We start from the raw sequence: 24958 nt of genomic DNA, 5'->3' as shown, positions 1-24958 counted from the left end.
TTTCCTCATAATAATGACCAATTTTTCCCCATATGCTGACATATTAATTAATTACAATGTTAAGCCACAGGTGGCTGATACTGGTACAGCTTGCGGAGTATTTTTACTACGAGCTCATTAAAACCCCAAACTGATCCATGACAAATGTGAAGAAAAGGTTTCATATTGCTGCCTACCCTGTTGTAATTTAGCCAAAAGAAAATGCAGACATATTCCAACTGCTTGTTTTCTTAGCAATGAAACTATTTATGAGTTCATCAATCATTGATGTTGAATTCTGTTTTTCAGAAATAGGAACCTATTAAATTTCATCATTTTCTTTTTCCCGCGTTCTTGTGTCAATAACGTTCGCTAAATTGAAAACAATACGCCTGTGGTAAAACCATTTAGTTTGGAGCAAAGCAATGTACAATTTATCAAGATGCTAACTATGACAAGCTGTGACTCATTCACATGTTTACAGATGAAATTATGCTCCCTTTCATTTTACTTCAGCCTGTTCAAGGACGAAGCAACGTGTAGGCTTGTGTAGAGTTGTGGTATACTTCAGTGAAACACACACACACTACTAAAAACAAATCACCTATCTCAGCAGCATAGGCAGAGATGATAAATAGTCACTGTGGCTTTGCCAGACAGAAGGGTTGGTTGAAATATCAGAACTTTAAGCCACAGGCATGAATCATGCAATATCAATGGCCCTGGTCATGTTTCATCTGTCTAAAAGTACAGGGATTGGTTAATGGCTCTGCAAGACGCCTGAGGTTACACGCACGCACGCACGCACGCACGCACGCACGCACGCACGCACGCACGCACGCACGCACGCACACACGCACACACACACACACACAAACAAACGAAAACACAATATGAAGATTGAAGCAAAGCAGACAGAGAGAGAGTGAGGCAGAGAGAGTTTCTAAAGTTTGTATCGCCACAGCTGAACTTTATAAAGTTGCAGGTTAAGTCTACTGTAACTCTAATAAATGTGACTGCAAAAACAGAGAACACCCCCCCCCCCCCAAAAAAATATCATAAAATATTTAACTTAGTGCACCAGACTGAAGCTGAGAGTGGCCGAGCATTATAAATCCTTGCTAAGTTTTTTCTCCAATGAGCTACTTTTTTGTCTTCCTGATGAAACCTCATTGAATACTGAAATCAGAAACGGACAGAAGGCGGATTTCTCCTAAGCAACTCCTCACACGCCCAGTAAAGATTCGACCCTAACAAATGTCCAACAGGCATGCTACTTAAAATAACATCCCCGGCGAATTTCCCAGCAGTGACAACTATTACATCCTTTTGCATAACAGCTTCATGATTACCCAAGTGGACGAATACAAAAAAAGGCAACATATCCAAATGTAGGTCTGCTGAGATAATTTCCATTTCATCCCATCTCTATGGAAACCAGGGACCAAAATAAAGTGGAAAAACTGCTGCCAGTGCCGAGTGTTTTTTTATGTTACAGGAAATAGTAGTCGTTTTGAAAATGCTGCATTTACTTCATGTAGAAGTTTGCTTCGGTTCACCACATCTGTTTTTTTACATGGGCACATTTGTATACAAAGTGCACAAGGGCTATCATAACATAAATAGGTTTAAATCTTTACACAGGCCTAGAGATTGGTTGGCAACCCCAGGAAACCTCTGATAATTAGTAGAACCCCCCGCAAGTAGGGAGATCCTGTCTGTAGCATATTGCTGTCATCACCCATAGTTTACATGGAGGATGGCAACTTGTCAGCATTTAGTCTCCGGCTTGTAGCTGCGCATTTTAAAGTCTGCTGAATGAAACGGTAAGGCACAACTTTTACGCTGAAGCCAAAAGGTCTCTGTTTCCAGTTTGCATCACACATTTTCACAGTTTCACTATCACTTAGTAAGTAGTTGGCGAGTGTTTGCAGACCCACAGTGAGACTAAAGCAACCTGCTGGCAACAAAAAGCAATTGCAAGAAAGGGGGCCGGGTCGTGGGGGCAGCAGCAGAGAAGCCCAGACATCCCTTTCCCCAACCACCTCCTTCAGCTTGTCCGGGGGAACACCAAGGCGTTCCCAGGCCAGCCGAGAGATATAATCTCTCCAGCGTGTCCTGGGTCTGCCCTGGGGCCTCCTCCCGGTGGGACACGCCCGGAACACCTCACCCCGGAGGCGTCCAGGAGGCATCCTTGTCAGATACCCAAAGAAGTTCAGTCATCCGGGAGGGGCTCAGAGTGGAGCCGCTGCTCCTCTACATCGAAAGGATTCAGTTGAGGTGGTTCTCTAAGGGAGAGGCCAGCCACCCTTCGGAGGAAGCTTATATACTTATTTCTACACTGTAGCAACTGCCAGCAACCACTCACCAACTAGTTGTGGAATAACATAGTCTTCTCTTGCGACCAGTGTTTACCAGGGAGTTACTGACATGTCTCTAGGCCTTAGTTCTTCTAGGCCTTAGCAATCAGTTCCACAGTGTCTACCAGCAAACTCCAATGACTGGGGGTTAGCAGATGTCTGCCGACCAGTCTCTAGGCTTGTGTGATTGGGGCCTTAAAGGCCTGGAGCTGAGTCACACTCAGTCCACTGAGATGAGGACACAGCCTCCAGTACATGGGTTGACCAGTAGGGCAACCCAAATATTTTGTGCAAAGCTGTGATCTGATAACGGTCCTTAAATTTAAGAGATCACAAATCTAATAACCTGTTTTTCAGATTTGACATTTCAGAGTTATTTCAATGATGTGATAGAAGAAAAGAAAGATGATAATTAAAACCACTGCAGAACCTCTCTGGTGACACTGGGTGGAAAAAACTATTGCAAGGCCATAAGTGGCCATGAGTTAGTAATGCATAGAAATTGCATAATTAATTCTTAGTCTGTTCACAGAATATAGAATACAAGGGTAAGCACAACAGGGGTTTTTAATCACTGAAAGACAGCAACAATTTAATTTAACTGTATTTTATTTTAATTTTTGAAATTTGTAAGAGTATGCTGGAGAACTTAAGACTTCATCTTATCACAGCCTATAGTGATAACTATAGCCGGTAATTACAGGTTCCAGAGGGTGGTCTTCAAGCAGTTTAGTGGAGAGAAAAGTCATCTAATGCAAAGAAATGCAAAGGATCCAAAGTGCATTAGTAATCGCTGTTAAAACAAAAGAAATGTCTTTGGAAAACAAAGCATCAATCATTTAAATTTAGAAATGAAAGCACTTACTATAATCAATTCACATCATCAGGAGTTGCTGCACAGGAGTACCCTATCGACTAGAGCTGTGCAATATGACCAAAATCTCATATCCCAATATAAGACATCTATCGTCCGATAACGATATATAAAATCACAAAAATGTAACATTTTCTGTAAATTCTGTGAATCTCGGGCAGCTCGACTTGCGTGAAGTGTTTCCTGCTGGGTGTCGTGTACCTGGAGTCGAGTGTTTTAACCGATGCATGACATAAGTTATAACGGCTGAAGTTTTCTTTGTGAGTATTTATTATACGGCGTGCTGCAGGGAAAAGCCTGTTTTAATGTTTGAGACTAAGGTTTATTTTTTAGCACATGACGCCTAAAAACAGGCGCTTGTCCGTCCGTAGTGTGGTTATATTAAATATAAGAGAAAGAGAGAACTTTAAGAAATTAATATATCCACTACAGTGACCATCAAAACAATGAAAAAATATTACCGTAAACAGTTTATTTTGCGACACCACGAAACAAACAATAGTGTACAATGTTTTTATATCGTCATCCGATATATATCGTTATATCGAACAGCCCTACTATGGACAGCAACTTCCTATGGACATGCTTTTATTCTAAAGTGGAAGAGTAACCTATTTGGTGTTTTCTCGCAAGCTCTAGTGAGGTTCTGAACTGCTAGACACCAGAAGCCCGCACCACGAAGCAGGATTTGGGTCATGCAGGTAACTTCTGGGATAATGCTGCTTTATACACAAAAGCAGGTTATTCTTTACTAGTGTACATCGCTCAGTAAATTATGCTGGAAACCTACTTGTTTTCCTACTCAAGCAGATTACGCTACCTTTGTGTGCAGAGTGCAAGAGTCTAAAGTTTTTTTAATAGCATCTGAAGTCTTAGGTCTGTCTCTAATGATGATCAGTAGGATATATGGATTCTTATGTGGATTTACAATCCTGTCCTAATTTTTTTTAGCAAAACATTGATTTACAATTTTAAGAATCTATTTGTACATGGTCTAAATTTACACTTACACAGCTGCAGAGCCTGTGTTGTTCTCAGTCTATATTATGTGCTTTAATATGATAGTTTCTTACTTTATAAAATCAGTTGCTCTGCTATAGATCCTGCTAACTGAAGCCCTTGCATGGGAACGTGCTTTTAGCTAGATTGATAAACCTTGGGTTAACTTTTGGACTACATCATGACCATGAGTTATTAATTTTGTGGCATTAATATTCTTTTACACCTACTGTGTGGGGTGTAAAGTAATCTTCATCTAGGATTCAGTTGAGTTGCTATGCAAAATTATATCACAACACATCAATCAGTTGTGCATATATGTTATTGAAAGTGATGGAGTTATTAAATAGTAGTGTTGTCCTTAAACAGTCAGGTCCATACAGTAAGTACCGTATCTGTCGGACCATAAGGCGCATTAAGCGGAACAAAACAGTCAGATAAATCAAACTTTACTCAACTCATTCTTCTTACTTCCTCCACTTCTGTACCTTTGATTCATTAATGTGGAATTCTCTCGCAGCTGCTCTATTCCCATGCTGTTGCAGTATATTAATGACTAACCTTGGAATTGTGGATGGATTTTTGTCCCTAACCATCAGGAACCCTCATGGTAACTTTTATCGAGTGGAAAAAAGTTAGCGTTCATCCTCCAGCTTCACTGTGTTTATATTATGCTAGCATAGCTGTGTCGCTAGCGATCACGTAGCACATTATTATATCCCAGCTAGTGCAACTTCAGTAACCCTACAAACATCACTGCTGTTTAGTTTTTTGTCTTCATTTATGTTGGAAGTGATAGCAGAGCTGTACGTTTTCATTTGTTTCAGAAATCTCTCAGTCAGAACATGCTATATCATATTTAGGTGGAAGCTAGCGAGCTAACTTCCTGCTAACTTCTAACTCCATTAAATTTAATAAATTCTGTTTTCATGGATGCCTGGATGTTAAACTTAATTGTTACACCTGGTAAAGCAGCAATGCTGATCATTTTATTAAAGATGAAAGAATTTAGACAGTTTTTAACTCTCAGTGATGCTGCAGTGTTCGTTTGACTTTGGGACATGAAGCAGTTTTGGACCCAGATTCCTCTGCAAGGCTCCTGACTACGGTAGCCGTAATGCTTAGCTTTATTAGCTTAGCTTTGTAGCTTAGCAAAGTCGTACTAAAACATTTTTGGACAGAGTTTTGAGCGCCGTGTACCACATAAAATCGGTTTGAGGTCAGTAAGCACAACCAGAATTCATACATAAGATGCACTGTCGATTTTTGAGAAAATTAAAGGATTTTAAGTGCGCCTTATAGTGCGGAAAATACGGTAAGTGAACATTCACACATCACAGTGCATTTTAAAATAAGTTAATCCAGTACTTTTGTGAACCATTTTGAATAAAGCAGAAGCATTGTGCTATTGCCCAAATTTTATAAACCTGCTATATTTGTACCATTAGTTACTCAGCTTCATGGAAGTTAATAGTATGATGGACTATTAACTTCCATCCAGTCAACTCCCAAAATGAAAAAAGTAAAGACATCATCTGAAACTCAAATGTGTTATGCTTTTCTCGACTCCCCCCCCCCTTTGCTCACAACATTTTCTCTAGGATAGCATGCTTAGAATACAACTTAGTCAGCAAAAACATTTAGGGAAAACAACTTCTAAATAAGAAAATGCTATGTGTCAAATTATTTATGTAGTTCTATCTCTGCCTCTTTGGGATACTTTAAAAAGATAAGATAAATTACTTCTGACTGACGGTAATTGCTGCTGTTGGTGTATCGAATGCTTCTGAAAGTGAAAGACGGCAAGAGAAAGAGTGGGAGACAGACAAGAAGGGTGGGGAACAGACTCAAAGATGGATAACTCAGACAAACTGCGTGACCCCGAGATGCAAGTAGGGAGCAAAGCCATGTGTGAATATGTGCATGCATTTGCAGAGATGCAAATGCATGCACAATGCATGTTGAAGATCAGAGCATAGACTAAGTTGTGGGAGTTGGAAACGCTCCCACGACAACAAACTGACTAGTATCTAATGTTTGGCAAAGGTTAGTGCTTTTTTTGTCTCAAACTCTTATATCATTGTAAAGCTTTTAGTGCCATATGGTATGTCTGCAAAGTCACACTGGGTTTATCTTTGACAACCAGGAACTTAAAACTCACTGTAATCACAGACATTTAGAGGATTTTCTAACTGTAAGAAGAATATTTTTTTAACATCTGCTAAACACCATTAAGGCCCATTAGTGCCTAGTAAAACCGCCTGTTTGAATTGGTTCAGTTTCATCTGACACATGTTGAAATATATAAATTATCAAGTCTGCATTTTTGCTCAGGATTATAGCCTTAATTAAGTAGAATCTTTTGAGCTTGTTAGATGATGCGATGCTGCCTTCACTTTAATCAAACTGCTTCAGGTTAAACCATCTAAGAAAATGCTTTGATGCCAAAACACAGAGACAGACTCAAAGTAAATCACTTTTGAGCCATCTTAAGTCTGTACCATCTGTCACAACTGTTATACGCACAAAACTGAGCGGACTGCAAATTAAACTGTAATTTAAATGCAATAATGACAGTGTTAGCATCAGTTCACATATGTTAGCTCAACAGCTTATTTTACTACTTGCAATAGAATTAGCAGACTCATGTTGGTGTTTACTCTTCTTTTAGCTCAGTTCTTAATCTGTGATTATGTATAAAGACAGTATAGGTCTCCATTAGTCCGTCACTAGAAACATCCCTTTTCACATTATCCTTACTCACTGTTAACATGGGAATATTTAAACGTGCAGCTTTAAGCAATGAATAGGTTCGATGCAAGTAGCAGGCGACATTATAAATGACTTTCACTTTGTGGAATTACGACATTAGCTGGACTTTTTTTTTTAAATTTAAAGTATGCCTCCCTTAACTTTAATAGTTTAGGAGAAGGCTGAGGAATAGGGAATGATGGGAATTCATGGATGTTCCAGCTTCAACAGAGTTCTAACTGACATGAGGTGAAGAAAAAGTTCCATATCTTAATTTTGGAATAACTATGCCTTAAATTATTTGGCATACTTACGCTGCTGTGTGCAATGAAAAAAAAAAAGTAGCTACTGACACCATCACCAGCCAGGAAACAATACAGCATAATGATGAGAGTACCTGTCAAACAAGGTCTTGGCTTTTAACGAGTCCAGAGGAGGAACACAGTGAATCTGCAACCAACCTTTCTCATAGTCGGATATGCTGTCTTTGAGCAAGCAGCTGAGCTGGTGGCCATTGAGATGCAGGAAGCGCAGCTGGTCTCGCAGTGAGGTTTCCTCCAAGACACTCTGGATCACGCGGCCAACGCTGTTCTGAGATATGGGCAGGCCAAGGCCTAAGGCCAGGGTTGGGGTTAGGTCAACCTGCTCCACCACTCCTGGTTTCTCCATTCCCGCTGAGAAGACAGGGCAAAAGGGCAAAGAGTAAAAAAGACACAGCTGGTGCAATGGCTGATGGTGAAATAATAACTGGCATGTTTTTGGCCCAAACAATTTTGATTTTGTTTTGAAAATATTTGTTACCCACAGTGATTTTTTTGCTCTATCTATCAACCTGAATCTACAATCTATCTGGCTATGCTACAGCTGTCCAAGGGAAACATTAGTTGTGCGATCTCGCGTCCAAATGATTTGAAGATGGGGACCAGTCTGCAACCACTTGCAGTCAGCTGCTTTTTTTAAAGGGACTTAGGGCGTAAAGAATGCAATAAAATTGTGGTATAACTGTCTGCTATTAATTTCTGATTGAAAGAGGTCAAGCTGGCAATTACATGCACCAAAATTGTACCAACCAAAACAATAACTTTGGTTACTAGCCGGTGGTAACAGCTATCTGAGGTTTTAGATTTGTGTCTGCAAATACTTGCCAACTAGGAGATAAGTGGATAACACAAACGGAAGAAGGTTTGTCTTCAAAGTAAAAGCCCAAATGTGTCAAAACGGACAACTTTTACTTTGACTGTTTGTGGATCACTATAAACAGAAGCCTAAATCAGAAACCAGAAAATGAACAAATTGAAAGAAAAAATATCATTATTATACGATTTGTGGTTATCATTTCTTGAAGCTTGTCAGACACTTAAGTTGATACTTGGCTTCCTATCCTGAGCTTTCAAGTATACAAACAGAGAGTGGGAGTATTTTCCCAGATTGTCATTGAAGTGAAGTTTTCAGGTTACAATGATGAACTAAACTGGTGTGTGATATATTCAAAAATGAACAAAGCAAATCACATGTGTGGGGAAATGGGAGAGCCACATACTGAAGCATGAGACAAACCCCACAGCTATGATCTAATTTTGTAATTGGACACAATGAAATAAGCCTGGGAATTATCCATTTCATATTAAAAGGAGATGGATTTGCAACAAGACACGGGTTTTGCTGTATTAAGCTCATAGCTATTTGGGATAATGCCACAAAGCTATCAAGGACATCGGCCTTGTTTAAATCTGCTAGTTAGCGATAAATGTCCCAAAAATATAAGAGTCTTCTCCTCAAAGGCGAGTACTTTTCAAACCCGCTGGAAAAAATTAATTCATCTTATCAAATGTTAATCCCACATTAACTGTGTCTTAAAACCACACATTAGAATTTTACAATGTTGTTTTTTGTTCTCTGACAAGCAGTAAGTAAAAGCCTATACAGTTACGTCCAATGAAACTTCTTTAGAACAGTACCTGCTTGGTTTGCACTGTAATTTCTGACTTACACAGAACGTTCCCACAGAATAGATGTGTCATAACACAGTTAAAGGTTACAGCGGCTGAACGCTGATTCATAATTGAGAAAACTGCAGCTAGTGGAAATTCAATGTGCAATCCAATATCTGCCTTGCTAATGTAAAATACAGCCATAACCAGTCATACATTTTTGAAATGGTACAGTGAGGGATCATTCAGAACTTCTGGAGGTCACAGCTTGAGCACTAGCACATCAAACCAAAACAAATGTGTGTCGACCATGTTTTTTCATTTATGACCACAAAGGTTGCGTATTTATTTTTTAAAATCCAGCTCAAAGGATGTATATAAAAGATGAAGAACGCTATAACACCATCCTAACTTTTTGAAACAGGATGTGAGGAGCAAGAGGTGGATTAAATCTGAATAAGAAAATGATGGACACTGCACTTTCACAGGGTCAGACACAAAGTAGGTCTGCAATAAACAATATCCTGCTTTGTGCCCCTTTATGACTCTAAAGCTGCGTTCGTGCTGGAAGCAATTCACAGTGCCGAGGTAAAAAGTCAACACTCAGTGACTATGAGGTTAAAAAACCCGACACCAAGTGGGTGGATCCCAAGATAAATCTGAGTCTACTTTGAGGGGAGTGATTGAAGCAACTACCAATAAGAGCACAGGGTATTGCTGACTGATATATAACCTGGTAGTAAATATATTAAAGGTTTAGGCAGCCAGAGTCTGTAATGCCGGCTTCACAGCGATGGGCGAAAATCCAATTGCTCCCTGTGTGGCTGCAGCCTAATGGGACCATAATTTACAAGATGAACATCATATTGTATTCATTAAAATTTGAAACTAGTGACTGAGACCTTAACATCATTAGTAAAATAATTATTGAAGTCACAAAACAAAAGAGTCAATGGTAATTTCCCCATTGAATTCTATTTCATTTGACCTCTTTTAGAAACAAGTGTTGATTTCAGTCAGCTTCTTGAATTACGGCCATTTGTATACAAAGGATGCCCTTTTCATTTTAAAGTAATTGGAAAAGACATCAAATTAATTGCCAGGAGAGGCCTGTTCACTCGTTATTTCATCCCAGATTAAGCAGAGAAAAGACCTGGAGTTAATTCCAAGTGTTGAACTTGGATTTGGTAGTTGTTGCCTGAGGCTCTCAATAGGAGGCCTACAGAGCACGAAGGAGGCCAAAGGAAACAAAACTGAAGGCGCAGATCGACAAAAAAGCAGCTGTAGTAAAAGCCTACCAGAGCATCTCAAGGGAGGAAACACAGCATTTGGTTTATAGGTTCCAGAGACAAAGAGTCATTGATTTCCATTAAAGTATTAAATACAGTCCCTATATTTAAAAGGATGCTAGTTTGTCCAATCACAGTTGAGCATCTGAAAATGGGGACGTTGAATGAAAAGTTTGTAATTGCTACAAATTTCATTTAAAACTGTTGTTAAACTCCTTGAATTAAAGATGGAGGCCGACCATCAATCACAACTTGATTGTTTTTAAAATCCACTATGATGGTACATGGTGCTACAACATTACAAAAGAGGTCTCATTGTCCACAAACCTATGGACCAAAATGTATGACAATAATCTGCTGAATTAATACATTATTAATTATGTGTTATTACAACAACAACAAAAAACTCAAAGTGTCCTATCAAATTTCCTTGGATAAAAGATGGCTCCTTTGCTGAAACTCCTCTCATAATGCACTCCATCTGCAATGCAGACTCCAAGTTTCCACAGCACACTTTTTTTTTTTTAAGTTGTCAGACCAGTTTCCTATAAAGTCACAAATCCACCTAGATTTCATTTGAGCAAACACAAACTTTCCACTGTCAGGAGAATTTAATAAAACATTCTTTCTGTGTCCAAATCCAAGATAAATACAAATTATCAAAATACATTTTCTAAGCAAAAAAAAGGACGATTACAGAGCTAAACAATAACCAGAAGATTTCTGATACCAACAGTGTCTTATTAACGCAGCTTTGCCCCAAGTAACATCAATTAAATGTGTTGTCAATCTGCAGTAAGAGGGTTTTATTTTCTCAATGATGCATTCAGATTAAAAAGTGAAGCTCAGGTAGTGAGGTGGTGCTGAAGTCTGATCGTCCGCAGCACGTTCTAATGAAAACAACAGAGATGAGCTCTCTGCTAATGACCTATCATTCTCACAACGTTCAAAATAAAGTTCTGCTAATGAAAGCCACTGATTGCACTAACTGATGCATTAAAATAGAACACACTTGCATCAATATATTTACATCTAAAGTGGTAATGAGTAACAAGTCTGTGCCTACAGAAAGAAAAAAAATCAAGGTACAGAACTTTAAATAGACGTCAGTGTCCTCAATGTAGTTCAGTGATTCAAATAAATAGATAATAACATAAAAATGTCCCTACATCAAGGAACTATAGGGATATTTCATGATTGCTAGAAATCCATCCATCCAGAGAAGGACTGCTCAGTTATCAACTAAACCTAACATTATTGGTTAGTGAGGGGCATCCATGAACTATACGGGTGAAACACACAGACACACGTATCTGCTGATGGGTTCCAGGTAAACGGCTACTTGAATAAAATACTAAAATGTCACTCACCAAAACTGAAATCCAAACTTCTGATGGGTGGCATCACACCACTTCCACACTGCCTTCATTGTTCGGCCCTGAAGGCTTCTGCTTATTTTAACTATCGTTAATCGAATTGTCTCAATAGGACACAAACACTCTACAAACACTGGCGGCAAAAGACCTCGTGATATTTTTTGATCGTGCTCATTTAAACTTACATATTCAATGTTTCAGACCTGTTTGGATTTTGTTTTATGTTCGTTAGAAAAACTTTAAGGTACAATATTTTCCACTCCGTGTTTGGCATAGAGATCACCGGTTTATGAATGAACTTGAATGAATGAATTCATTCAAAAGAAGAGTTTATTTCATTGAAGAAAACACATAATTTGAAACGTACTTCATCAACTTTCTGTGGTTGTTGCATGTTTAATATTTAAACCAAAAACCTCTGGTGGTTAAGAAAAGAGTCAGTCAAACTGTGAGCCCAGCGGGAGGCATAAAGTACAAACAAAACCACACACGCTGTAGCAACTCCACTTAACTGTTAATGATTAATTAAGGTGAATGGTTCACATATAATAAAATAAAATTAAAAAAAGTAAGTGCCAAGACAGTTTCAAAAATAGACTTGGCTGAGAAAGAAGCAATTATCACGACCGTACTTTCACACTTAAACACATTCATTGCTGCAAAAGAAAGCTCTGCTCATAAGCCTCTGTGTGCAATGACACTGTTCCTCACACTAATGAAACGTTATGTGTGAGAACTCAAGAAAGGCTGTAGCAGCTGGCAGACACATTACAAAAATCACACAAGCTCTTCAAGTTAATGGCAAGTCTGCTGCCACTTGCATCCTTTAAACGTGACCTGTTCTGATCACTTCCAGATCCATATTTTCCATTCTTGGACACGAGCAGATTTGATCACATTTAATCTTCTCGTAACATCCTGCAACTTCCCAAAATTGACATCATTTACTCTGTGCATTACCCTGCTAATGTCAAAACCTCAGATTCCTGGCTGCTGCTACTGTTGAAGTTTTAAACCAGCTCACTCTGGAGAGCCTGTTGTTAATTTCATGAACATGTTTGGGTTGTTCACAGCTCATTTGGATTCTTATTCCAATTCTCTGCAGTCAAAGATATGAAGTACTGAGTAATCAGAATGCATAAATGGTGTGGAATAAGTCATTCAAGCGCCTGTTACCCTCCCTTTAAGCCAACTTTCTTATGATTGGCTGATTTGTAAAGAGAAGGCCTGAGCTTCCGTGGCCAGAATATACCCACTACAAGGTGTTTTACAGAACAAAAAAAACATGTAAACTGAGCATTTAATACAGTCTGAAGTATTTGGCTCACGTGGATTACTTGAACATGTCCTGAGCCATATTTCATATGAACATCCACACACAGTCACAGGTGTTTTAAGTAACTCTGAATGTAGCGTTGTGTTGGTGCCAGACGGGCTGGTTTGAAACTGGTCAGGAACTGCTGATCTGCAGGGTTTTTGCTACACAGCTATCTCTAGGGTTTATAGAGCAGGTACAAAAAATACAAAGAGAAAATGTCCAGTGAGCAGCAGTTCTCGGGGTAAAAATGCTTAGTTGAAGCCAGAGGTCTGAGGTGAATGGCCAGGCTGCTTCAAGCTGATAGGAAGAGAACAGCAACTCAAACACCCACTAGTTACGACCAAGGTATGCAGAAGAGCATCTCTGAACATGTTAAGCCTTGCCTTCCAAATGCAGAAGCAGTAGAAGACCACATCTGTCAGCTGAGAACAGGAAACTGAGGCTACAATTTGCACAGGACCATCAAACCTGAGGAGCAGAAGATTGAAGAAAAGCTGCCTGTTCAGAATCTCAATCTCTGCTGCGACATTCAGACGCCAGAGCAAACAACATGAAAGCATGGATCCCTCCTGCCTTGTTTCAATGCTGCTGCTGGTGTAATGGCATGGAGGATATTTTCTTGGCACACTTTGGGTCCCTTTGTGCCAATTGAGCATCATTTAAACATCACAGCCTCCCTGACTATTGTTGCTGACCAGATAATGTGCCATGTCTCAAACTTCAAATCATCTCAAACTATGAAAGTGCAGCGTCCATCATTTTGACTATGACAATGAGTTCATCCCACAGTCACCACATCTAAAATCCAACAATACACTGCTGGGATGTGGTGGAACAGGAGATTTGGATCATGGATGTGCAGCAGCAGAATGTCAATATGAACCAAAATAAAGCAGTAAAATGACGTCCAAACTGGTACTATTAAGATGGAACTAAAAAGCGAGTGCATATGACAGAAAATAAGGAAACATTAAAATTAAGCATTAAACAGTAGAACAGTTACCTTTTCTTTTGAAGGCTGGACTTATGAGAACCAAAGGTGTACTGACTTCCGGCTCCGAAGAGCCTCCGTGGCTGCCGGTCTCCGACATGCCGTGGTCTCCACACAACACCAGCAGGTAAGGCAAGGATCCCTCGACTTCCTGAGAGAAGCAAACCTGAAGGTTAATGGCACTGCACTGTAGATGGAAGGCAAACTTTAAAGCTCTGAGATGGGATTTATTCAAGCCTGGAGCTAAATGTGTCTTGTGTCAGCTAACAAAATAAAAACGATACATCAAGTTTGGAAAACAACAATTCGTTAAAATGATGGCTGCTGGGCTAATGGATTACTTCTTCAGATATCTTTTCATTTTATTACGATGGCGAAATTCGACAGCAACATAAAAGGAAGGTATTAAATAATTACTTGTAAAAACAGAAAGCCGTAACAAACACTGAGGCTGTTTCATACCATCTTCAAAAAAAAAAAAAACCACACACAGAAAACAAAAACACACAGAGGGCGAATCGTAAGTCGAGGATGACAGACTGTGATCAAGCTTGGTTTCTTCCTTAAGTAATTCCCTTTCAACTAGACTCACAAGAGTCTTCCATTGACAATGAATTCAACAGGGAAAGCCTTATGAGTCATAGCAGAGGGGCTGGTTTAAAGGCATGACTGTAGATGTTAACAAAACAAAAGCCAGATCCTACCACATATTACCAAAAGACACTTCAGTTCTAATGTTGTATCATACCCACAAACAATATCAAAGGCCATCATTTATTATTTAAGAGTGAAAATTGTAATCCATTAAGCAAGACAACCTGAAAGACAGACAAAGTAATCATTAATGAGGTAGCTGGGATAAACCCTGCCAAGACGAGTTGGATAACACGAGTATCCGAGCAGAGGAGCAGAAAATGCTGCTGTTTTTGTAGATTGAGCTATTGAACGAGAGAACATAAAAACATGAAGAATGGTCTGCGCCGAGGCTGCAGGTGGAAAGCCTGCGCTGAACTGTGCCTTTGTGCTTTGCTGAACAATTATATTAGTTACTCAGCACAGCAGCAGCAAAAGACTATCCTCTGCCCCAGATTTTACCTCTTGGATGCTTGTTATAGGATGGCACTGGACACAAGGGACGATGGGGGTAAAGAAAAGAAACTAAAAACCACCTCGCCACACGCTGAGTGAGCCTCTTTTCTGTTTAAGATAAGTCAGAGTTTTCTCCTGGATGAAAGCACGGTGCCGACCTCTTCTGGGAGACGTTTTTTCACACTTCATAACAAACCTTTTTTGGGCCAATACACTGTCTTGAATCAGACACTTGCTCGTGTTCTCCATGAGTAAGCCAGGAGGAAAAACAAAAGCTTCACTTTACTCTGAAATCATGTTTTTTGATCTGGTAAATCAGTGATTCTCAGCCCAGGGGTATTTTAGCTGTTAGGAGGGTGGAAAGCTCAACTAAATAACTCATAGAAGAAAAAGAAATTGTACTTTGATTCCACGTTATGGCAGCCATACATGCCCATTCCTACATATATGTTTAAATGATGATGCATGAGCTGTTTATTTGCTTCTCCATAATTTTCTCTTCCCGTAGTTCTGGTAAACTCTTGTTTTTCTCCAGAACTGTGCAGACTCTTTCAGATGTTTTCTCATAAATCCGTCTTGTTCTTGGGTGTAACCAGTGGATTGCATCTTGTTTCTCTTGACTAGACTCTAACAATGATACAACTACCTCCTCAAGAGTGTTTCTGACCGGGCTATGGAGGTCAAACACAGGAAGCAAAGATCTCGGTTACGCCTAATGAGGTATTATGTCTCATCTGGTCATGAAACTGCTGTCTGTCAACTGTCCGGTTACTTTGAAGGTTTAAAAAAAAGTGAAACTGCATATAAGTAATAAATTCTAAATCCTTAACAGTTTATACATTTTTTTTTGTTAAACCCCTTAAAAAAATCAATCACGTCTTGATCGACTGTGTTATATCCACTTTACGCTTCACATCCAATTTCAAATCCACTGTTGTGGTGTACAACAACATTGTCTGGCTGTCCAAAAACGTCATGACCTAACTGCTCATACAAAGAGCCATAAAAAGCATTTTGTTTTTAGTCCAATCATAAGAACAGAAAAAAGAAACCCCAGCAGTTAACTGTACATTTCAGATGAAGGAAAGACTGGAGCGATATAGCTCATTAAAACAACAATATTCAAGCGTTTGAACTTAATAAAGATAACTGAAACAGACACATGAAACTATTTCCAGGTATAAATGTTTTTTTCACTTGTCTCCCTGACAGGCCTTAGATCACTTGCTCATTCTGCAGGTCATATTTAAAAAGTTTTATACTTTAAACAGCAAAAGTAGAAACCAACCCGTAAAAATTGAAATATATAGAAGAGAAGATTGAGGCCATGAGCTCTCCATTAACACAAAGGTCTTACTGAGGTCTTTATGACCAGGAGGTCCTGCTTTCCAATCATGTTTTAATGGAGAGTGTTGCGTTAGTCCGTGCTGCAGGTAAAGAATTTCTCTGTCCCTAATTTGCGCTCGGTTAAATAAGCCTCTCGCTTCATTTTGAGGTAGCCTCTGAGGCTACCTCCATCTCGAACCACCGTCCCTTTAAGAGCATCAAGGAGCGGCGGCAGCAAATAACACACAACTTGCGTGTGCAGTGAGACATCCTGATACCTCAGTATCATAAACACCCGGATATATTAGAAGCATGTGCTGATTGAGGAAACGTTGTTTGGTAGGAGCTTCTAAGATATCCTGCGGGACCCCACTGGACTGTGTCTATATTTAGGTCATAGTGCTGCTAAAAGAAAAAAGAACAGGCACAGCTTCCACTAATGTGACTGAAGCAAGACTTTCAAACAGGTTTCATTCAAAGAGCTCACTGGGAGCACATGTGAGGCTGCCCACAGCACAGAGATATCGCCATGAGCCCGGACAGACAGTTTTTAACAAGACAGAATTCAAAACTTTGGGATCTGGTGAAATGTTGAATCAACTTATCCAAAGGAAGGAAATCTTAAAGGGTTACGTGCACTTGGCTTCTGTTCTCTCTGTCATTTCAAATATACCAAAGCAAAGGGAAAGAAGAGGGAGGTTGTAGTCTCATGTAGACATGACTTGACAATCTAAATACAAGCTCCATAGCTGAATGACAGCAAGAAAATGCCCATTAGCAACACACACACGGTGCAAAGACAATATGCATGCACAGCTGCCAGACCATGTGAAAGGAGGGGGGGGAGAACAAAGGCACAAGACCTGCACACTGATCAAAGGCAAAATTAAAGATAACAAAAGCTTAACAGTTTATTAAATCTCTGGTGGTTCCTGCAACAGATAACATAATAAATGCTGGAAACGGTGCAAATTCTCTGTGTAATTAAATGCCTACCTAAAAACTGATAGTGTTAAAAAAAGAATCACTGATAGCATCATATTAATATATTAACCAGTCATTACTTCATATTTGCATATTTTCCTGTCTTTACTTTATTATGACACTAACTAGATTTAAACAACCATAAAAAAAAAAAAAGAGTTATTCTATAAATTTATTAGAGACAAACAGATGCTGACAAGCAATAGCTAATTTCAGTTCAGTCTTACGAAGCACATCAGTCCCATTAGCTTCACACAAAAATCTGAAGGCAAAGCACTAAAACAAAATATGGAGAGCAAAATAAAAAATAGAAGTCTGTCCTACATTCACCTCTCTTTAAAATGGCTCAAATTATATTAACAATGAGCAGCAACAGCACTGACAGTCCAATACTCCATCCCTCATCTCTTCCTAAGAAGAATAACAGCCTCTTCTGAAGCTTAATGTTCCATGTTGCTCAGAACCCAACAATGAAACCCTGGACCCAAAACAAAAGACTGAAAGGAGGTAAAATGCAAAGCACATACATGTAAGGTTGCAGAAAATGCAGAGTTGGATCTTTTCGAGGGTTTGCCAAAATGAGCTCCCCCTCATACATTATACACAGTCGTATAAGTTTCTTGGAAGTGGTTCAGGCCTACCTTTCAACTGGGCTTTTCAGGCCACAAAAAACTACCTCAAGTATTCAATAAGGTCTATTGGATTTGTGTAAACATCTTTTGTAGACTCCCTCCTTATTATTTACCTTGAGTCCATCTGTGGCAACTGAAGGCTTGTCAGGGATAGTTAACAGGCAACAACAGAGCTGAAGTACTTTAGTGCTGCTAAATTAATAATTAAATATTTTACCCATGTTTTTTTTAGATGTTTTTGAGTGTTGCAGTCCATTATTTTTGTTATGTTTTGGTTGTTTTTGGAAGAAAGCAACAAGACTCACATTTTATTTGCTTGGCAAACCAATTTCTGAGATTTTACATGTCTATGGGTCATGTATGGCCTGAAGTAGGCTGAAAGGGTTCCACAGGTTTCAAATAAAGTTCACCCTTAAGACTCTAGTAGCAGCTGCAGTATTTTCCCGAGCAACAGGCGTCACCACTCAGACAACAGTGCAATATCAGCGCTAATATAGGAAAGGAACGAAGTCAAAACCCAATAATTTTCCCCAAAAATGATTTCTTGAAAGTCTTATCTTTTCAAACTGCTGACCAGGGCTCTAGACTAACTTTTTGCCATGGTTGCACTGGTGTACCTGACTTTTTTTCTTAAGTGCACACAAATTTTTTAACCACATTGCTTAACACCACAGTTTTACATGTTCACTTTTTTTTAAAATTAGAGGACAGGGGACACTTGGGCAGTGCATTTATCGCAGCATATAATGTGTTTTCTGGATACACTGTGCTTGTTCGGCGTTTCCATTCGAAACATATTAGCACCAGTCACAAACACAACAGTCTTTCCACACTCACGGCAGTAAAAGCAGTGCATCATTCTGTCAGCTTTACTGTATCTTAGCCAGGGAAACTGGTCAAGCCACTCGCTTTAAATACACGTTCCCCTTTTAACTTTCAGTGGGCTCTAGCTCGGAGTCGATCGTATGTGGCTCGTTATGTGATGTCGTCTCCGAACCAGTGTTAGACGTAACCTGATGGCTTAGTGTCACAGCACTGGCTATGAATTTCGGGCAGATCAAGCATTAACCTAACGAAAAAGTTATCAATTGTTCTTTTCAGTCCTTTCTCATTACCCACAGCTGCATCTACATCTGTCGGACGAATCAGAGAGGTCCCGCACTTGACCATCTCTGATTGGTTTAGACCATGATATGCATAATGTGCATCTGTTGCTAACCACACGGAGACTTTCAGAGTTGCAGAGGCTTTTTTTCTTTTCTTTTTTTTTACTCGAACAGCTGAGACCTAGGATTGTTTTTATAGTCGTATCGTTGAGAAATTAGGTTGCATGTGTGACTAAATTGGTCGCACTCTAGAGCCCTGTTGACATATCTCCCTCTGTATAATCTCTGAGGTTCTGTAGTGATGGTAGTAAAAACTGACACGAACGTGTCTGCAACCCAGCAGTCAAGAGGTATACCATCGGCAAAACAGCAGCTAGCAACGGCAGATGTGAGATCAATTTGACATCAGCTTTGTCATCCGGTGCTCTTCCCAAGGTGGAGAATGTTGACTATGACAAAGTCTTGGAGGTATTCTCCTGAATTCTAAAGATGTTGTCAGTTCCTGACTACCTTTGTTTCATTTGGAATCCATGCATCTCTCTAAAGACTCGGGTTGAGACTAGTTGGTAAATATTGCTAGTTAGCTACAATTAGGGGCCTTGGGATAAAAATAATGAGGTCTCATAAAAGAAAGCTTACATTCTAACCCAACAGAAACAAAAAGGAATTCTTCTATAACACAGAATGCAAATGATGCACATAAGAGTAGAAGTTAAGAAAATAAATTACCTTTGAAATGAGAGCACTATGGATCTTCTTCAGGATGTCGTCCATCTCCATCAGTTTGGGTTGGATGAGTGAGCTATACGGTCCACTCATATGACCAATGTGGTCCAGGCCTAGGTAGTGGAGGATTAAAATGTCCCAGTCATCTCTCTTTAAGGTGCTGTCCAAGTGACGGGTTACATTGTTGTCAACCTGGAAAGAAGGTGACGCACGTCTTTAGATACAAGATTTGTCATATTTAATTTAGGCTTGTTTTATTCAAAATTCATCTCCATACCAAGACTATCCTCATTAAATCTGAGCTAAGAGGAAATTTACCCAAACCTGTGGTACCCTTGATAAGTAAACATCCCTCCTATCAGGTAATGAGCTCAGAACCACCAAAATCCTACTATAAACAAGAACAGATTGCAAACAGTCCCACAGAAAATTGCCGCTAAGGCATATGGAGCTATTAGATGAGCAGTTTTGATGTGATGCTGGCTGATCAGCTGCCTTTATCCCTTGTACATTACATGACTTTTACAAGCAAACCCCAACGGCTCAACTCACACATACCTCAGTGTAGTCAGACACGAAAAAGGAAGTTGTGCCATCATATTCCATGAAGTGTTTTGGGAAAAGGCGCACCCAGGTGTCATCCCCGTAGAATACTATCCTCTTCCCTGCAGTTTTGGCTTGCCAAATGAGGTTGTCTTCCAACAGTGCAGGAGAATTTAGGTTCATTACCACATCAATGAAGCCTGGGATACTGCCAGTGGTAAGAGCCTGGGGAGGAATATGTTTTTGTCATTGTCCTTTGAACAATAATTGTCTTTTAATGGTGTTATACAACCTTACAGTTTCATCATATTAACCCCACTAATTAGGATTTGTGCTGCAGTACAGGGATTGGTTAAAAAATGTATACATTCATTAATTTATTTTATTATTAAAGGTAAAAAAAAACAAACAGTCAAATTTAAATGGCTACTACACTGATCTAACATTAGAAATTAAACCAATTCCCACATCACCAAACCAATCTTGCTACCACAAATGGAAAGTGAAAGCTGAATCAGGTAGACACATGATATTTATGAAGTATAGTTTCTACCGATTTCATCATGGAATCTGAAATAAAACAACATCGGCCTCCATTTGACTGACAACTATAACACAGCCTATTTTGGAAGCCAGGAAAAAGCTTGGTGCATCGTCGAGGGGGAAAGTACAAAGGCCTTGTCTTTATGCAGCGAAGTAGACAAGAGATTGTAGATGATGGCAGGAGACATTGTTATTTAACACCCCCCCTCCATGTGCTGCCTGGAGCACTGCTCTGGATCCTCGGGGACACTCAAAAATCCAGACTAAAATGAGTAGTGACCAGGATTTGTTATATGAGAAAAGCAAGACGGAGCTGTCAAGGGGTCCAGGGCCAGAAAATTCCCTGTCATCTATTCATCTATATCGTCCCTTATTGTGTTTATGTATTCATCTGATCAACCCTGATCAGATGAGTCCACATCTGGGTATTTTGTTCAGTGTTTTTAGGGGGGTTTTTTTGCTTACAAGACATTTTCAGCAATTTATGCTATATCACCGTATAGGTGCCACTTCTCTATCGCAATTCTATGGCTTCTACACAGGAAAAAAACCCAAAGATGTCACACTTCAAAAAATGGGGGTAGAAATGAAGTATCATGCATCAATGTCACAAGATTCAAGCTTTTCTTTATTTTCAATCACGTTTTGAATACTAACGCCAAATGTGAATTTCTATGCCAATGCTGAGGTTTAGACTAATAATTTGGTATTTCATGATTTTTTTTTCCTGTTAGCATATTCTATATTTTATTTTGTTCATCTTCATTAATAACCACAACACTCCTGGTTTAAAACCTATTTCATTATTCTTTAACATTCATTCAGTGCAAAATTGCATTCGAAACAACTGTGCAAAAGTCTTGAAAACCCCCTTATTTCTTAATATTGCAGTAGTGCAATGTTTCTATTGAAAGATTTGCAAACATACATGGACACACAGTATATAAGGCAAAAACAAAATCTGAGAAATACTAACCAGGCTGAAAATCCATATTTGGTTATGCCCACCTTTATTCTTCAACAAAGTCTAAACTCTCTTACTGAGCTTTCTGGCTAAAAGTAGTCTTCAGGAATAGTTCTCCAGGCTTCTCGAGGGACATTGAAAGCTCTTCTTTGGATCTTGGCTGGGGAGGCCAATCCTTGACTGTGTGTTTTTCTATCCAGGTATACTTGGATACACACTGACAGTGAGCTGGGATTTTGTCATGATGAAAAATGAAGCTGTTGCCAATCGGACACTTTCCAGATGGTATTGCATGGTGGATCAAAATCTGACCAGACTTTCCTGCATTAATAATTCAGAATTAAAATAAGCGAAATTCACCAACATCCCCAGCACTACTGGTTAAAAGGCAGCTCCAAACCATGACAGAGCCTCCACTGTGTTCTATAGATGCTGTACTGTTTTAGATTATAATGACAATTTTGAAACAAAATTTTCACAACTGGGTTCATCACTCCATCAGTCCCATTGCCACCAATTTTCACACCAGTTCTTAAGTAATTTCCCTTCCTTACGAATGACTTCTTGACCGACAACCTTCCACTGAGACCATTTCTGATGAGGCTTCAATGCACAGGTGACAGATCAAGTGAAGGGCCAGATGAATCTCTCAGTTTCTGTGTCGGGTCTTTGCTGGAGTTTTTCATATTACTTAAACAGCATTTGATAGTCATGTCGTTGAGCAGCTTTACAAACAAAAGATTCTTCTGAAAATTGTCAGGGATAGGGACTTGACTAAAAATGAGTGAACAGCAGCCACAGTCCCCCCAAGAAAACCATCAAAACTTTGAAAGACCTTAAAAAAGACTGAAGAACTACTACTCAATGCAACCTTTAAAAGATTACAAGGAATTCTGGAGCCTTGGAAGCAAAATACAAAGAAGTCACAGTGGTTTACGCCTTTTGCACATCCTTGTAAATAACAGCCACTAATGCATACCAATATCTTTTATGTGTTTTTTAAGAGAAATAATATTCTTCTTAAAATATTTGTGTCTCCCTATTTAAAAATGACAAACTAATACACAAACTCTGGTACAAAGTAACCCACTAACAGCAGAAGCCTCTCAGTTGTTTCTGTTTATTCACAGGTGTAACAATTCCGAAACCCATCCTCTGAGCTCTGTTCCTGAGCTCAATTATTCACAACTTCCTTCCTTGCGATTGTTTTGCCTCTGCCAGCGCAGGTGCTTGTTTCGGGGAGAGATGGATGCTTTCTGCTTCAAAAGCAGGCGTCTCTTTCAGTTTGTTCGCTCTCAGGAAGGTCCCAAGTCTATTAATAGAGACAGCCTGACTAATGAAAACAGTGCCTTGGACATAAAAAAGGGCAAAAATGATAACACTGTTTGCAAGAACAAATGAAGGGACACAAAAGCATCTAGACGATTGCACAAGAAAGATCCGTTTGAAAGCTGTGCAGAAAAGTTCAGCTTAATTAGGCTACATCTTAAAATCCTTCTTGATGCCAAAACGGCATCGAGAAGCTGCCCGAATGAATCAGTGATTCATCAACGTACTAATTACTGTCCCACAGTATGTGTCTAGGCTTGCGATGCTACTGCGTAAATGTCAAATACAATATCAGTGGGGTATAGAGACACTCTCTGGCATAGTGATGAAAACTTGTCAAGGTGCCAAAATGCAGACGGAAGGGGGCTGCGATTCTGAGTCCTCGAGCCTGGAAGAAGATTTTTCAGTTTCCTCCTCAGTGCTTACTTTCTCTTGACTCGTGAAAGGAACACTTTCTACCATTAACCTGAAAATATCCAGAATTTCTCAGGCCTTATGACCAGATAATACATATGGAGTTTTAAAACAAAAGCAAAAACTATCATGCCTTGCTGTGTTCTTACTATCCCGGGAGATACCAGCCTTTGAAACACCCACAGCTGCTATGATTAACTGAATTCACTGTCCAAGTCCGGCATCTCAGTAATGTCCACTGACTGCTGTGCCAGTGGGAGCGTGGGGCTCTACCGGCCACATGTGAATGCAGGACTGGGGAGGGAAACTAATTTTCTCTGCTTGCCATGGTAAGAATGAGTAACTAAACTGGGGATCATCAAATTTTGTAAAAATGACTCCCATGGGGGGTTTTCCTTCGTAATAACAGTTTGTTTCCCACAAATAAAACACAACACACAAAAGAAAGAAGACTATAAAGCCTCACTGTGCACCAGACTTGAAGTCAACCATGCAATATATCTCCATGGAGATATACTGTTATATTATTAGAAACTGTGGAGGTAGTCGTGTGTAAATTAATAGCTGTGACACGGAGAGATTATGATTTAGGTTAGTTAGCTGTGTCATAGCAGTTAATTGGGTGCAATGCAGTGATAGTGGGCAGTAATAGGCAGTTGGTCTGTAATGCCACCTACTGGTGTGTCATCAAGCCTCGACGATGCAACAGAGCACTTTTTGTTTGGACAGCAGAACTTCTGAATCACTTCAAGGTTAAACTGACCAGCAAACAAATCTACGCGTGCCTCTGGGCCCTGATGACTACATGCCTGTTTTTGTGTGACGCACCGGCTGCAGGGTGACAGCAGATGCCACTACACTAGGCCGTGTTCTTATAGTTTTCTATCGGCTCCTCAATGAAAAAGCCCAGTTTGAAAGGTAGATGCCAATCATGCAGGATGTAATTGTGGAGAGGTGTGTTGAAAAATGAAGCCACTACATTAAGCTCAAAATGCAAGGTGAGTTACCTTGAATCTAGAGTTACAGCCAAGCTCTCTAAAAAGTGATTAAGTGGCCCTTCTGCAGGACTGCAGATGAACCACAAATCAAACTTGCATGTTTCTGGGCAGCCGAAGGACGTGCCATCTTGAATTTTCCCGTCTCCTCCGTGTCCATACTACACACCTCTGCTGCAACGTAAACCCTTCACACACGCGCTTCTAAATCTAAATTTAAAATTTACTCTTATTGATCTCCTGCTACAGCCGCCTGCTCCACCCCCTCTCTGGTCCTGTCAAGAAATCTTTTTTAAAAGGTTCAAATCTGGGACTGTTTTTTTAAGCTGTCTTTTCTCTCCATCACTACCGCTTCCTTCTCTAAATCCGGGGATTATGGTGAAACATCTGTCTCCCTGCAAGTCCACCTCAATCTCGCTCCACTCTATCCTGTCAGCCT

General features: G+C 39.7%; 1 protein-coding gene across 1 annotated transcript in view; it reads right to left on the bottom strand.

The window, feature by feature from the left end:
• Positions 1–24958, bottom strand: part of pigg (phosphatidylinositol glycan anchor biosynthesis class G (EMM blood group)) — a 123257-nt gene that overhangs the window by 92508 nt on the left and 5791 nt on the right. The window contains exons 3-6 of the mRNA XM_085473492.1: positions 20290–20499; positions 19735–19923; positions 13881–14019; positions 7425–7637 (exon numbers count right to left, since the gene is read on the bottom strand). Of these exons, the coding sequence (XP_085329618.1) occupies positions 7425–7637; positions 13881–14019; positions 19735–19923; positions 20290–20499 (751 nt within the window). The remainder of the gene's footprint in view (positions 1–7424; positions 7638–13880; positions 14020–19734; positions 19924–20289; positions 20500–24958) is intronic.

Source organism: Copadichromis virginalis, linkage group LG2, assembly GCF_057382275.1.
Source record: "Copadichromis virginalis isolate Kocher_CV1m ecotype Utaka linkage group LG2, C_Virginalis_male_GT1.1, whole genome shotgun sequence".
In the NCBI taxonomy this organism is placed as follows: domain Eukaryota; kingdom Metazoa; phylum Chordata; class Actinopteri; order Cichliformes; family Cichlidae; genus Copadichromis; species Copadichromis virginalis.
Note: the sequence above shows the minus strand (reverse complement) of the source record. Positions and strands in the feature narration are given on the sequence as shown.